Below are 17,552 nucleotides of genomic sequence, written 5' to 3'. Positions count from 1 at the left end.
CACACACACACACACACACACTAGATTGAAGTCTCTATTCACATGCAAGGAAGGGAAAAGATAAAGAGGGAAATGAACATGAGAGAAAAAAAAAAGAAAGAGGGAGAGAGGAGAGGAGATTTAACGAGACGAAGAGTGACAAAACAGCGACATACAGCGTAAAACCTTGTCCATGCATTGATGTGTTTTCAAAAATAAATTGTATCGGCCTCCTTGAGATGCGTGGGTAGTTTGTTTCATAACTGCCAATTGGAAGGGTTTTGCATCATTTTTTTTTTTTTATATTGTGGGGTGTAGGCCTTAGAAAAAATGAACTGAGAGTGAAGATTTCTTGCAGGACGATATTTCGTTATTAAATGTCGTAGATAAGTAGGACCTAACATTCCTACACACATAAATGCAATGATTAATTTCTTGAAGGCAATCCGTTTCTTTACTGGCAGCCAAAGCAGCTGTCTTAAAATTAGACTTACGTGCTCATTAAGTCAAGCACGAGCAACCAATCCAGCCGCTGAGTCTTGCGTTCTTTGCAACCTTTAGATTAATTCGTTGTTCCGTATACTGACCATACAAAAGCACCATTACAAAAATAAAGACGAGACATTATGTGAGCGTGTTAAGTCTCTCGGTTGACTTTTTAGAAAAGAATGGAGTAATCAAATTCAGTCTTGTGCAAGGTAAACGAGGCTATTTTGCAAGATTGATTCACACGAGTTGACATTGTCAAATGCCTATCTAGTCTCATACCAAGGTTCCTAGCAGAGTCGACAGTCTGTATCAGAGTGTCACCTTTAATAAGATACTATTAATACTGCTACATGTGCACTGCCAGTAGAACTACTTGTGAAGTGAAGAATCTCAGTCTTATTAAATCTAAGACCATTATGAACTGAACATTTTTTCATGTCGGCCGTACAAGCCTGGCTGCAATATTACTGAAGACTCATTACACTTCTCTACCAAATGTAAATGTATGTAAATGCAATGTAAAATTGCTCTCGGCTGAAACAAGTTAACCATCCAAATGAAAGCTGGTTTAAGGAATGTAAACACTCAACACAATATAATTGGGGTTGTGCCAAACTTTCAAACATGTCATTTCAATTTTTTTTTGCCAATCATTTGAAATTGTCGTCTCACATTGTCAAGATGAAATATACACTTAATGAGAGAACGGCCATGTGATATGGCGGAGGCATCCCAGTTGCAAAAAGGACATCTTTAGTTCAACACGCTACTGCATGACAAAATTATCTATAGGCCTATCGCATTTCACGTTATATCGCACCAAATATGTAGAGTCTATCTGGAGTGCAGAAAGCTATCTCACCACTCTCAAACTCTTGTAGATAGAACCAATTTCTTTTCTCTGGTTTTTGTATTTTGAAATCAGTGATAAGACTGTGCACATGTCCCAAATCTCTCGTGTATCGATCGATACTGACAAGACCCTCCCCGTGCTTTACCCAGGCTACGATGACCGAATCATCTCGACAAACAGCTGGATAGGGATACATATAACCCTCCTTCATCAAGACATTCTCCTTCTTCCCCTTACCATCAAGGCACACGACACCTGATACATCTCTCATTATCAGCTTTCCCGTGGACTGAAAGGAGAATATTTGCACAGGTTCATGTCCATCACACATTACTTCCCTTACTGACTTTCCACCCTGTGGGGTAAATACCTGGATCTTCTTCGGTTTTCTATAACTCACGTAGATATTATCATCTCTATCCACAGTGAGACCACCAAACCCTCCTTCATCGAAACTCATCGTCTCGAACGTGACGTCGAGCTTCTCCCACTGTGGAGTGTAGAGTGACATCTTGTTTTCCTTATCACGTACAACACTTTGACCATCAGACAGGAATTCAATTCCAAGGAGATTGACATCTTTCAGTAATGTCTGCTGTAACTCACCATCAGGGGAGTAGAGATGGATTCCGCCCGTACCAGATCCCACCGCCATCTTACCGTCTGGTGCACGAGTCATACAGTTCATTCTGTTGTCAGGGAGCTCTACGTCTGCTTTGACATCCCACGTGAAACCTTCCAACTCTCCGAGAAAAATTTCATTGACCTTCACGTAACTACGGAATGAAATCTTCTTAGCCCGTTCTGTCACACTTCTCGGGGATTGGTCACCAGGATCATCTCGTCCCAAAAAGCTCTTCAAGTTCTCGCATAGCGTGTCGTGTGCAAACAAGGCGTCTTTCTCTAGCGGTACCTTCATACCGTTAGTTACCAGCTCTTCCGTAGCCTTCATGTGACTGACTGTTTGACGACTCTCTTCCTTCATAGTTTGTAATTCCATATCAAAGTTTTCAGACAATCGTTGCACTTGGTATTTCAGCGCCTCTCTTCTGTCTGTTAATAGCTGTATGTATTCCTCGTACGTCTTGTCGATGTCATCAATGAGTCTTTTCATCATGTTTGTTATTTCATTGCGTTGTGTCTCTATGAAATCGATATGATTTTCAATGGTTGTTTTCTTTAATTTTGCCCATTCTTGTAACTCCTTGATATTTTTCATTACTTTTTCCTCATGGACAGCTGCTTTTTCAAGCTGATGACCTGCTTGCATGTGCTCTAGCATCCCACACGTACTGCAAATGTTCTCCCGGCAATGGGTACAGAAACAGTCTTCATCAGCACTGGGGTGTGTCTTACATTTCCGTCGCCTCCTAAGCGGAACTTTTCCCGAGAGCACCTCGCTCACGGGTACCACTTCGTGGTTGGAGACCGGTTTCCAGGCTGAGTGGGCTCTTTCACACGATTTACACATATTTTTCGCACAGTCCTGACAGTAGGACACAGCTAAAGGCTCTTCGTCCGTCTCACAAACTGTGCATGTTGGATTCTTGGTTTTCACTTCGTCCACTAGAGAACTTAGGGGTACGTTTGTTTGTAACTTACTCACATCTCCACTGGGTAAGGGAGTTCCTTTCCTGCATACAGGGCATGTTATTGTTTGTTGGCTGGGCTGAGTTTGGGAGACTTGCTCCAGGCATCCTTTGCAGAAAGTGTGTGAACATGTCAGTGATTTAGGTTGGTTGAACAGTGTCAGACAGATAGGACACTCCAGATTCTGGCTGCTGATTTGATGAAACGTTGCCATGGTAACTGTCTGAGTAGTAAAAGGAACACATAGCGGTAAACACACAGAAAAGTATCAGCAGAAATATGATATTACCGTTTACTAAATATTCAAAATGGGTAAGTTCATGCAAAGGATGACGTCAGAATTGACATTTTTAAAGACGAACAAAGAAATGAAGCACACAGATGGGTGTTGATTGATAATGTGAACCATGTTTTACTAAATATGCTCAATAAAACTTATTTATGGTGGCTCATTTTGAGTGGAGGAGATCACATTTACTAGTTGTCTGGTGATCCTGTTATGATGTTGCGAGTTGCTAGAATAAAATCAGGTGTCACTTGTAAACACATGTACTCTTAAGGAGTACAAGTAAAATAAAGAGTTGGATTACGATGCAGTTTGGGTGATTCGAGCAGCTAATGGAGGAATGCCTCTTTTAATTGTGACCCTGTATAATAGTATATTATAGGAAGAACATCCTCCAGCGATATCGTAAATAGAAGTTGTTATGTGAAAGAAAATATCAATGAAAATCTGAACGAAATGTGAGAGACTATTATTAAGAAACACAAATAAATTTGGCTGGTTGCATGTGAGTAATGTAACAGGGTGTGATTCAATTCATACAATATATCTTATATTCTTGAGAGACAGATATGATGTGTGTGAAGATAATGGTTTCGTTTGTCTTGGAAGTCACGTGAAAACTTCATTCATTTATCTCATATTATTACGTCAAGAGCAGAAATAGGTACAACAAATATACATTATTTCTTCCTTGCTTTAGATTATATCACGGAAACTTCATGAACAAACAGATCCGGTAGGAGTATTTTTCAAGAATGTTAAAGAATATCTGTTAATAATGTTGCAAGAAAGTACTGAATAAAATGAATGAATATAAAAGAAGAATCATTCATCCCTTTTTTGATCGACGGCAGTCAGTTGTGATGGATTCGATGGCTTTTTAGGTTTATGTACACATGCAATGAATCCCAAGGAAATTATCTTCCAAACTATGGGAAAGATTTGACTACCATGATTTCACGGATGGCTTCCTTTATCCTCTACCAGCCATATTAACCCAAACCTTTTATATTGCTGTCGTCTTGTGAGAACTGAAAAGGAATGCTCAAGTCCTGGGTAGCATCTTTGCGTTGTTGATGAGAGTACTGTCTTAATTTTGGTGACAATCCCCCACCCCGAGAAAACTAGAAATATCACTGAAGGTGATTAATACCCCCGCCCCGTGACGACAGTCTTACCCAAGGAATGATCTTTCCTTGATCTTCTGCCATTTAAATGCCGTTACCATGGCAACGCAGCTTCCGACACGTCCGAAAAATATGTCTTGCACATCTTCCCACCAAGACTATTGTGTGTGCCACATTTCATAAGCTTTTGTCAAAAACTGAGGAAGTAGTTCAATCCACAAGATCTTTCCTTGATCTTCCGCCATTAATATGCCGTTACCATGGCAACGCAGCTTCCGACACGTCCAAAAAATATGTCTTGCACATCTTCCCACCAAGACCAATGTGTGTGCCACATTTCATGAGCTTCAGTCGAATACAGAGGAAGTAGTTCAATCCGCAAGATCTTTCCTTGATCTTCTGCCATTTATATGCCGTTACCATGGCAACGCAGCTTCCGACACGTCCGAAAAATATGTCTTCCACATCTTCCCACCAAGATCAAGGTGTGTGCCACATTTCATAAGCTTTGGTCAAAAAACTGAGGAAGTAGTTAAATCCGCAAGATCTTTCCTTGATATTCTGCCATTAATATGCCGTTACCATGGCAACGTACTTTCGGGTACTGTCAAAAAAATGCGTCTTGCACATCTACAACCAAAGGCACACATCTGTACCAAGTTTCATGGAAATTGGGCAAAAACTGAGGAAGTAGTTTGCAACACAAAATTTTCCATCATTTTGGCTCATAATATGTGAGCTGTTACCATGGCAACATACTTTTTTGTCACTGTCAAGAAATGTGTCATGCTGACCTATATCCTAAGACAAACATTCAATATGAATTCCATGAGAATTGGAAGAACACTGATGAAGCAGTTTTGCCATGAAGCATTTTGCCCTATATTTTACCAATAACATGCCGTTACCATGGCAACGCACTTTTTGCCACTGCGGAAATATGTGTCTTGCACATTAACATATTCAGATGAACATCTGTACCTAATTTCATAAAAATTGATCAAAAACTGTGGGAGGAGTTCGCGACGCAAGATTTGTACCCATTTTTGCCCATAATATGCCGTTACCATGGCAACATACTTTTGGGTACTGTCAAAAAATACGTCTTGCACATCTACAACCCAAGGCACACATCTGTGCCAAGTTTTATGGGAATCGGTTGAAAACTGAGGAAGTAGTTCGCGACGCAAGATTTGCAACGGACCGACCGCCCGACCGCCCGACCGACCGCCCGACCGACCGTCCGCTGATTCCTTTATACCCCCTTCAAACTTCGTTTGGCGGGGTATAAAGAACAACACACAGGCAAGAAAGAGAATATAGTGGCAGAACATCTGGCGGTTTGGCTCGTTCTTCCAACGTCCCTCCTTGCTTTTCTTTTTGAAGTGAAGGCAAATTATTCGTTTTCAGGTCATTAATCTTCCACAATTAATTCTTTGAGGAATAAAACAATCACAGCCTTGATAACAGGAGGAAAGTAACACATGTCCCAAAAAGAGAGGGAACAAGGAAGAGGGACCGACATCGTCATAAATTTGACGTATGTTAACATCCTGAGTTTAAACTCAAACAACGTTTTTTCCAACTACAAGCATATTAAAATACGCTATCTTGCTGTGGCTGCATGTTGTGTACAATTTACTGCTAGCTTTGCTAATGTTCACAAAGTTTGTTGTCATGTTCACAACTTTGAAGGGACTAAAATGCGTCTAATTACATTTGAGGCAAGGGAATATGTCTAACCGAAGTATTATTCAATGGACAAATGAGTTCCACAATACAACAAATATTATTTGGGTAAGTTTGTCCGTTAATTGGAGACACCGCGATCATGTCCAAAATTCTATAAGCATTAATCGACGTCTCTCTCTCTCTCTTGTTTTAAGTTAGGTAAAGTGAGCGACAGAACAGACCACTGTTGATACAGTGAAAAGTTAGTCCAAGAGGTTTGACCTATAATAAGTTTAACACATGATACTAAAAACTTTCATCGGCTTGGGATGATGAATAATTAAATGACTGAGCTTCAACCAACCTTGAATTGTAGAGGGCAAGCTTTCGTCCTCTCCTGAGGACTTTCTCAAGCCCTATGCAGTGGAGTGTTGTCTTGCTGCCGTTGCCTGTCTTTATTAATCACTGGACCATAGATTGGTGAAAGGGTATAGCCCGAGTCTCTGCTGAGAGCTGGATTGACCCTTCTGATCCAAAGTGCTTCCTTTATTTTTCTTTTCAACCAGTTGCTTTCAAAGTCAATGATACGCGCCTCATCCCATTCAATGTTGTGTCCTGTGTTGTAAGAGTGCTCAGCTATCGCCGAGTGTGATGGATTGTTTAGTCTCAGTGCCCTTTTGTGTTCCTTGAGTCTCTCGTTCAAGGTTCTGCTGGTTTCCCCGATGTAACAATCATGACAATCAGCACAAGTGATCTTATATACAATGCCTGACCTAATTTGCCTTGGGACTCTGTCTTTAGCATGGACTAGTCTACTTCTCAGGGTATTAGAGCTCTTGAATGCAATATCAACGTCCTTGTTGTGGAATGCTCTTTTCAGACGGGAGGATATGGTGTTTACGAAGGGGAGGACTACCCTATTGCTAGTCTCCTTTCTTTCCTTTGTGGGTGACTTAGTTCTTGTTTTGTCCTTGGCTTTTTGTCTCATCCAAGCTGGGTATCCACATGCTGCAAGGGCCTTGTCAATATGATGGAATTTACTCTGTAGCGCATCATTGTCAGAGGTTACACTTCGAGCTCTCAAATACAAAGATCTAGCAACTCCCTCCTTTGTGTTGAGTGGATGATCCGAATCGAAGTTCAAATAGGAGTCAGTGTGGGTTGGTTTCCTGCACACAGTGATAGAAACTGAAAGGTCTTGGTTGACAGAGACCTTTGTGTCTAGGAAATTCAATGACCTTTGAACTTCTTGCTCAACAGTGAATTCAATGTGTTGGTCTATACTATTGATGTACTTAGTGAATTCGTCAATATGGTCTCGGTCAATGATATCAAAAGTGTCATCCACGTATCTCCACCAGATTCTAGGGGGGTGGGGGGCATTCGAAAAGATCTCTTCTTCCAGATGTTCTAGATACAAGTTGCAAACGACCGGTGAGATAGGTGATCCCATAGGTGTTCCATGAGTTTGTTGATATAACTTGCCATTGTAAGTGAAGTAGGTGTTTTCAAGACAAATACTCAACAGCTGACCAATTTCATTAGGGCTTAAACCTGTTCTATCATCAAGTGTTTGGTCTTCTTGTAGATGCTCTATCACAATTTCCACAGCCCGTTTTACCGGAACACTTGTGAAAAGGGAACTGACATCATAGCTCACCAGTTTCTCATTGGCTGTAACTTTGCAAGATTTCACCTTCTCAATAAAATCTGTTGTGTTCACATTATGTCTATCTGTGCGACCAACAATTGGTTGAATTATCTCGGCAAGGTGTTTGACAAGGTTACATGTGGCTGAGTCAACAGAGGAGACAATAGGCCGCAATAGGTCTTGACTTGGATTTAACACCTCCCAGTTTAAAACTACGTTGCCCCATCAAGAACGCGTCGTGTAAACTACTTATCAAGAACACTGAACGTAAACTTCTTCACCAGCGTATCCAGGAAATACAAAACAAGATCCATGGATTAAATCAAAGCATTGAATTTCTTTCCTCATCACTTAAAAACACCATCACACAAGACCTCTACAAGGAATTGGAGATCCAGTGCAAAGCAAGACAGGAGCGTACCTTTCTGAAGACCAAGGAACGACACATCAAGAAATTATACATCTTCTGGAAACAAGAACGCGGAAGTTGAAGTCGACTGCCCGCGAAACCAACACCAGGGATCAGCGACTTGTCGTGAACCTATCCTCTAAGGCACTAAGTGAAGAGCAATCCCGTGTTCTTGAAAAGGGATTGAACTTTGCTATCACTCACCCTTCCATTCCACACGATGACATTATTGCAAGTACTGAACAGGTATGTCACAAATTACCGGTAAATGAGGCTAACAACCTTCGGCCTGAGGTTGCCAGCATTTTGAAATCTGCTAAACCCCCTAGACCTAATGTCTCTAGATCCGAAAATGCCGCACTCAACAGTTTGGCAAAAGATAAAGACCTAATTATTCTTCCAGCCGACAAAGGAAGGGCTACAGTTATTTTGGACAAGTCTAACTATCAAGAGAAAGTGGAACAATTACTTTCAGACACCAATACCTACTCCAGTCTCAAGAGGGATCCCACAAGTAAGTTGAAATCCTCCTTATCAAAAACTTTGAGGGAGCTCAAGGACAAAGGTCATATCGAAGAGAAAACTTATTATCGTGTCTCTCCTTCTGTTTCGTGCCCATGCACTGTCCCTAGACTTTATGGTCTTCCTAAGATTCACAAAGTCAACGTTCCACTGCGGCCTATTGTCTCCTCTGTTGACTCAGCCACATATAACCTTGCCAAACACCTTGCTGAGATAATTCAACCAATTGTTGGTCGCACAGATAGACATATTGTGAACACAACAGATTTTGTTGAGAAGGTGCAATCTTGCAAAGTTACAGCCAATGAGAAACTGGTGAGCTATGATGTCAGTTCCCTTTTCACAAGTGTTCCGGTAAAACGGGCTGTGGAAATTGTGATAGAGCATCTACAAGAAGACCAAACACTTGATGATAGAACAGGTTTAAGCCCTAATGAAATTGGTCAGCTGTTGAGTATTTGTCTTGAAAACACCTACTTCACTTACAATGGCAAGTTATATCAACAAACTCATGGAACACCTATGGGATCACCTATCTCACCGGTCGTTTGCAACTTGTATCTAGAACATCTGGAATAAGAGATCTTTTCGAATGCCCCCCACCCCCCTAGAATCTGGTGGAGATACGTGGATGACACTTTTGATATCATTGACCGAGACCATATTGACGAATTCACTAAGTACATCAATAGTATAGACCAACACATTGAATTCACTGTTGAGCAAGAAGTTCAAAGGTCACTGAATTTCCTAGACACAAAGGTCTCTGTCAACCAAGACCTTTCAGTTTCTATCACTGTGTGCAGGAAACCAACCCACACTGACTCCTATTTGAACTTCGATTCGGATCATCCACTCAACACAAAGGAGGGAGTTGCTAGATCTTTGTATTTGAGAGCTCGAAATGTAACCTCTGACAATGATGCACTACAGAGTGAAATCCACCATATTGACAAGGCCCTTGCAGCATGTGGATACCCAGCTTGGATGAGACAAAAAGCCAAGGACAAAACAAGAACTAAGTCACCCACAAAGGAAAGAAAGGAGACTAGCAATAGGGTAGTCCTCCCCTTCGTAAACACCATATCTTCCCGTCTGAAAAGAGCATTCCACAACAAGGACGTTGATATTGCATTCAAGAGCTCTAATACCCTGAGAAGTAGACTAGTCCATGCTAAAGACAAAGTCGCAAGGCATTGTATATAAGGTCAGGCATTGTATATAAGCTCACTTGTGCTGATTGCAGGCCCGTAGCCAGGATTTTTCAAGGGGGGGTGCTGTCAATCAAAAAACGGACCTTCGGTACCAATACCAATGATGACACACACACACACACACACACACACAATTATATATATATATATATATATATATATATATATATATATATTCTTTGGACGACCGAACTACAAAAGTTGTATAAGAATTTGCGCGCGAAGCGCGCCGCAAATTGTGAATTTTGACTGTTTTAATGACGTTTTAAAGTCTCGAGGAAATTTGTATTTTTGTCTGTTGCATACAATCGCGTTACGGTATTTCATCTAGGAAATAGTAAAAACTCATTTTGCCAGGAAGTTGCAAAGTTTAATTGTGTTCGAGACTCTGCGCGCGTAGCGCACCGCAAAATTGAGAATAGTGATTTTCCTGGTGTTGTTTTAACTTTTATTTTTTCTATTGTATACCCGCGTTAGCAGGCCTGAAGCCAGGATTTTTAAAGGAAGGGGGGATTGCGTTAATTAACAAAACGGTCCTTTGATACTGTCCCGGGAGGGGTAGCGACAATTCAAAGGTGGACACCATGCTCATACATGGACTTTCAAAATGGCCCCTAAACGAGTAATGATCATATGATTTTTTCGGGCCTTAAAAACAAGTATTCCTTAAATGTTTCCTGCACTCTAAAGAAGTACTTCATCATGATTGAACAATATACCATTTTCCCAAATTTCGGCCTTTTTGATACCCTTTGATTATATACGCTCGTACATCACACTTTCCATCTAATCCGTGAGAAAAAATGACCCCTATTAACGCGTTTTCTTTAGCGAGTATGGTCACGGTGTCCACCTTTCAGTTGGAGTTTTCCATCCCATTGGATGCTGTTTGGAAGATGAAACATTCACTTTACTATACAGTATATCAGCCGTTGGTATGCGAGTTTGTCAAAAACGAAAATAAATAAGAAAATTTAAAACAAAATGAATTGTGAATGTGAACCATTTATATTTTGCCTCCTTGTGGTAGGATATTCCCAGCATTTCCGAACTTTCAAATAATCATTTTAGATTTAATAATATTAAAGGTAGTAGATCCGATTCGCAAACATCTCCAATATCAGTCAAATGTCATATTAACCATCATGCTAAGAAGGTTTTCTTTGTGAAATTTGGAGGTCAGTGAAATTCAAAAATTAAACATCCGTTAGCCATTGGAAGAAGTTGAGTGCAAATTCAGACCTCAGGCTTAGTGCTCAGATGTTTTCCTATTTGATTTGATCTGTCTTACTGTGCACACTAAGATACATACTGGAATGGTTATTTCTTATTTATTAAATCATAGTAGCATATTTGGTTACTAGCTGTCTCTAGGCATTTTCGAATTTGGGCTGCAAAGAGATCAACTACCTTTAAGTTAGAAGAGAGATAAGTAAATAATGATAAAATAAACAAACAAAAAAGAATGAGTTTCTTTTGTAATACTATCTGACAAACTTTTTACTTTACCATTTTACTTCATAGCTCAGCACTTTCCATTCTCTCTCATACCCTCTTACCCATTACATTTAAATGAAATACAACTAAAATGAGTTTGCGTGCCTGCATAATACTCTTTGGAAATTATAAGTGAAAATGTTCTTAGGTTTTGGCTCACTTTAAAATGAGAACCAATAGAACTGTCACAACATGAGAAAATGTATAAGTAATAATCAACACTACATTTCCGAATTTGGCCTGCAAAGATATCCGCTACCTGTAAGTTAGAAAAGAGATTAGTAAATAATGATAAAATAAACAACAAAAAAGAATGAGTTTCTACCGCCGTATCCAGAACAGAGCCTGAAACGGTGCAGGCTCAAGAAATCGTTTGTACTATAATACGTCTTGAAGTACTGTGTGATACTGTTGACTCAGACTTCTACAAAGCTGTAAGTGAGAATTGTAATCCAATCCGACTCATTACCTGAGATATTTATGAAAATATATCAATAAAGAATGTAAATTAAATAACGATGCGTCACAATGCAGTCTAACGTTCTCACAATGCTATCATACATAGGGTTTTTCACTGACTGTTTTTACTCCGGAGCTCTTGCAATATTCAGGCTTTTGTAATACTATCTGACAAACTTTTTACTTTACCATTTTACTTCACAGCTCAGCACTTTCCATTCTCTCTCATACCCTCTTACCCATTACATTTAAATGAAATACAACTAAAATGAGTTTGCGTGCCTGCATAATACTCTTTGGAAATTATAAGTGAGAATAATACAGCGTACGATCTTTGCAACCACCAGCATGCATGCAGAGCTAGCACAACGCACTCGCTCGCTCGCTCGCGCAGAGCCAAATTCACTGTGCGCGCGTGGGTGGCCGGTCCTAGGCCTTCGTCATTTTTGCATTTGAAAATGTTCTCCCATGGGAGAATATTACCAGAATGTTCGCCCATGGGCGAACATAACGAATGTACCTCCATCACGTGACTCTGTTTAGCCAATCACTAACCGGTATTTGACTAACCCATTTAATATAATAATCTATCCCCAGGCATTATCATGCCAACATGTACTTATATATACATGTACTATATCTTTGTGAGACGTAGATATAAAATGTCTGAGGTTTTCGATTATAGTAATTTCGAGGAAATTTCTTTAATTTTTATCATATATGTAAACTTGAGGCTATTAGATTTTCATCCACTTACCTCTGTTCCTGTGAAAAAATGCAAGTGTCAACCTCAATGTCATCCACGAATCGCACGTACTCGGGCGGCCAGTGGAAAAAAAAAAAACAAAAAACACCGGTCACACGCGCCAAGGGCCATGGCATGCAGTGCCAATATAATAATAGCTCGCACAAATTGATACATAACATTTGTGTTTGTGTGCATGGGGACGATCCGATGGTTCATACAACAAAAGGGTTTCGTACAATTTTTAACATTGTTAAACGTACTCTTCCACATTTACGTAGCATATAATGTGTCTTTATATTTATTTGGATTGTTATCTTGAGAATTGCTAAAACCGTTATTATGAAAAAGTGGACCTTTCAGAATGGTAAATTGGCACCTCGTCTACACCCACCCTGTCCACTATCCACCTAGTCTAATGCCATCTCGTCTAAACCCACTTCGTCTACTACCAACTCGTCTACCAACCATTTTGTCTATATGCCAATTAGTCTAATTGTCATTTCGTCTACTAGCCATTTTATCTAATGTCCAATTTGTCTAAGTCACATTTCGTCTAACACCCATTATGTCTATTGACCATTTCGTCTAGTAATCATAAGGTCTATGAATAGAATAGTCTACAGCTCATTTTGTCTAATACCCAATTGGTCTACAACTCATTGTCTAATAGTCAATTAGTCTAATAACCAGTCAGTCTACTGCCAACTAGTCTACTGCCAACTGGTCTACTCCCAACTCGTCTACTCCCAATTGGTCTACACCCAATTGGTCTACTCCCAACTCGTCTACTCCCAATTGGTCTACTCCCAACTCGTCTACACCCAATTGGTCTACTCCCAACTCGTCTACTCCCAACTAGTCTACACCCAACTTGTCTACTGCCAACTCGTCTACTCCCAACTCGTCTACTCCCAATTGGTCTACACCCAACTCGTCTACTGCCAACCCATATCTACTGCCAACTCGTCTACTGCCAACTAGTCTACTCCCAACTGGTCTACTACTAGTTATATATATATATATATATATATATATATATATATTTTTTTTTTTTTTTTTTTTTTTTTTTTGGTATTTAAGTTTACTTCATCCATTTTCTTTTTTCCCAATTAAATAGGTTGAACACTCTTGGTGCCCCATTTGGTTTAAATTCTTATGTTCTAATTATGACAATTTTTTAGGAAAAAAAAGATAATGTCACAGTGTTAAAAACTTGCTGTGTTATTTTTGTGTTGGATGTGTAATTTATATCAGAAGCAATCATGCAGCATTTATATGTCCAAACTTCAACACTCCATCCATTCAACTTTGATACACAATCATAAGTATGGTAAAAATGATAAGGAACACATTAGAAGTACATTATCAGTATTCTTTATTCTGTGTGCCACATACTGATGTATGTAAACGGTTAAATGCACAAAAAAGGTTGAAACATATACACAAAAATATGATTCATGCCAATATATAGCTACTACTAAGATGAATAATTTACTTGCCTGCAATGTACTCAATACACGTTTCGTGAGGAAATAAACATTTATGTCCAAACTTCAACACTCCATCCATTCAACTTTGATACACAATCATAAGAATAATAATCCATCCAACTACACGCCCACATCGTAACAACTAGAATAGTCTAATATTCCTCGCGAAACGTGTATTGAGTACATTGCAGGCAAGTAAATTATTCATCTTAGTAGTAGCTATATATTGGCATGAATCATATTTTTGTGTATATGTTTCAACCTTTTTTGGTGCATTTAACTTTTTACATACATCAGTACGTGCCAGACAATAAAAAATACTGATAATGTACTTATAAAGTGTTCCTTTTCATTTTTACCATTCTTATGATTGTGTATCAAAGTTGAATGGATGGAGTGTTGAAGTTTGGACATATAAATGCTTATTTAGGGTTGGAGTTGGGAGTAGACCAATTGGCAGTAGACGAGTTGGGAGTAGACCAGTTGGGAGTAGACCAGTTGGTAGTAGACCAATTGGGAGTAGACCAATTGGGAGTAGACCAATTGGGAGTAGACCAATTGGGAGTAGACCAGTTGGGAGTAGACCAGTTGGGAGTAGACCAGTTGGGAGTAGACCAGTTGGGAGTAGACCAGATGGGTATAGACCATATTGGGTATGGACAAACTAGGGGTTGGACGATATGATAACTAGACAAAGTGAATGTAGACTGAATGACTTGTAGACGAGGTGGGAGTAGACTAACTAGTAGTAGACAAAATAGATATTAGACGACATGGCAAATAGACATTGTGAGTGTAGACGATTTGGCTATTAGATCAATTGTTTTGTAGACGAAATGCTCCTTAGACGAGTTGGGTATTAGACAATACGGGTAGTGGGCAAAGTGACTATTAGACAATATGGGTACTGGACAAAACGAGTTGTAGACCAAATGGGTATTAGACTAATCGGTAATAGACGATATGCCAGTAGACCAATTGGAAAATAGACATAGTGGCTGTAGACAAGGTTACTATAAACCTTCAGAATTTGGGGGGGGGGGGTGCGTACGCACCCGACGCACCCCCCCCCCCCCCCCCCCCCTGGCTACGGGCCTGTGATTGTCATGATTGTTACATCGGGGAAACCAGCAGAACCTTGAACGAGAGACTCAAGGAACACAAAAGGGCACTGAGACTAAACAATCCATCACACTCGGCGATAGCTGAGCACTCTTACAACACAGGACACAACATTGAATGGGATGAGGCGCGTATCATTGACTTTGAAAGCAACTGGTTGAAAAGAAAAATAAAGGAAGCACTTTGGATCAGAAGGGTCAATCCAGCTCTCAGCAGAGACTCGGGCTATACCCTTTCACCAATCTATGGTCCAGTGATTAATAAAGACAGGCAACGGCAGCAAGACAACACTCCACTGCATAAGGCTTGAGAAAGTCCTCAGGAGAGGACGAAAGCTTGCCCTCTACAATTCAAGGTTGGTTGAAGCTCAGTCATTTAATTATAGTTTAACACATGTTTCATCATAACCTTACAATCTCTATGCACCAAATTACGCTTAAGTCCATGAGAAGTTAATTTACAATTACTATTTTCCAACGGAAACAATGATTAGTATCTTTATTCAAACAGCATTACTGTAACAGCATTTTCTGTTCGGCATACTGTTAACTAAATTACATATATTAACATAACTTGTGGCGTTAAAGATGTGTGGTAAAACAAAACCAGCAATATTATAATAGCACTGTTAAACAAACAAGGAATTATCATAGTGATCATTCATTATTCGTACAACTACGTGTTAGGTACAACATTTAGGAACACACGAATGTGAATATAGATATAGTATCGTATGCTTACCAAGTATATTTCCGGGTTCAATATTGCTGATTTCTATCGGGCTCCGATGTACATTTTAGGCATGAGATCGCAACCTGTTGTCTGTTTAGCCTGTTGGAGGGTGCGAACACAAATTAGATTGACTTTGGTCTTATTGTTAAGACAATATCAAAGTATGGAGAGATAGTTTAAGGACAGAGAGATGTATTGCGTAGCACTCAGAACATGGTCTGTCGATTCTACCAGGTTTCAGAGGAACGTCTGCTTTTTACATGACCTTTTCATTCTGACCCCTGAAACACTTGTATTTATAGAAGCGGGTTTTCCCCCGCGGTTTTCCCCGCACCTCTAACACAGTCTCTATCCGAAAATCACAGCGAATTCTGAAGTCGTGCCTTGTACATAATGAGCTCGTCATGAGGCTTTAATTGAGGTGAGATGAGAATGTCGTCGACGAGAATCTGAAAAATCTATTATTATTATTATAAGAAAAATATCATGGAAATCATGTATTTTATCCTTGTGTTGCACAATTTTTTGATTTCTTTAGTCAACGAGACTTATCAAAGCATGACAAAGAGCAAAGATTGTGTGTCGTGTTGAGATGTACGCAGCTTCATGGTGAGCTTTCTTCTCGTCATCCTCGTCTGAAGGGATTCGTTGAATATAATCTTCATTCCTATCATACACTCAGTAAAAAAAGAAAGTAATTTTTTTTTTCAAGATTACATCTCTCATATAATATTTGGCTAAAAATTAATGCAGTATATACCATATAATTTAATCGCCTATATATCAACCCGGTCCATAGGTCAACAAAAAGGAAAACTTTATGCATGAGTGAACACCTTTGTTTTTCTCTGCCAGGGCACAAAAGTAAAAATTGCAAAACTGAGCAAGTTGTCATTCATGCGTATGTGCTCTCCCATAGAACAACAACAACAACAACAAACAACAAATTTCACACAGAAAGAAACATGAATTAAGTTGCAAAAATAATTCTGTGATCTCTATGATATCTTTAAACCCCAAAAGATCAATGAAGGCTAAAAATAATGGAAGAAAATGAAGAATCTTCTGTCAAATCTTAATTCCAATGGAATAGTAGAAGAAGCAATAATGAACAAAAATGGTAGAAATTTTAGTTGTTTTTTTTTTTTCAAATAAGAAATTGCCAATAATGCTTGGTTCGTGAATTTATCTTATGAATTCTTAAAAAAATGAAAGAATGAAATGAAAAAATTCTGTTCATTTAATCATGTTTATGCATATTGCTCCCTACGTCATTTGAAGTTTGAATTGATGGAAAATTCTGATTTTCCCCCTTTAGTTTCCCCCTTTGTTTTGTTGGAGGTTATAAAGGGATAAAGGGAACGAAACTTGTTTCTGCTATTTCATCCATGTCTCTCATTTTGATAAACTGGTCTTTTGTTGTCATTGTTATCGTGAAGGGCATTTGCAAATGAAAGACAACTTGTAAATTTTTGCAATTTTTTCCTTTGTGCTTCGGAGGACGAAAACGAATGTGTTTACTCATGCGTAAAATTTGTTTTTGCATTAACCTACCAGCTTCATAGCCAATTGAATTACCTTTGATATGGTATATAATACATTGATTTTCGTCAAAATCTTCTATGAAAAATATGAACTCGAAAAAGCGTTTACTTTCTTTTTTTGCTGAGTGTATGATTTGGGGCATTTCTCAGAGTAAATTTTCGAAACAAA

General features: G+C 39.2%; 1 protein-coding gene across 1 annotated transcript; it reads right to left on the bottom strand.

The window, feature by feature from the left end:
• Window positions 1-1,277: 1,277 nt before the first annotated feature.
• On the bottom strand, window positions 1,278-3,125 carry LOC140227157 (E3 ubiquitin-protein ligase Midline-1-like). Its single transcript, XM_072307590.1, has one exon. It carries the CDS (start codon window positions 3,123-3,125, stop codon window positions 1,278-1,280), a length of 1,848 nt encoding a protein of 615 aa, XP_072163691.1.
• Window positions 3,126-17,552: the final 14,427 nt, after the last annotated feature.

This window comes from Diadema setosum, chromosome 4 (assembly GCF_964275005.1).
Source record: "Diadema setosum chromosome 4, eeDiaSeto1, whole genome shotgun sequence".
Taxonomy (NCBI): domain Eukaryota; kingdom Metazoa; phylum Echinodermata; class Echinoidea; order Diadematoida; family Diadematidae; genus Diadema; species Diadema setosum.
Note: the sequence above shows the minus strand (reverse complement) of the source record. Positions and strands in the feature narration are given on the sequence as shown.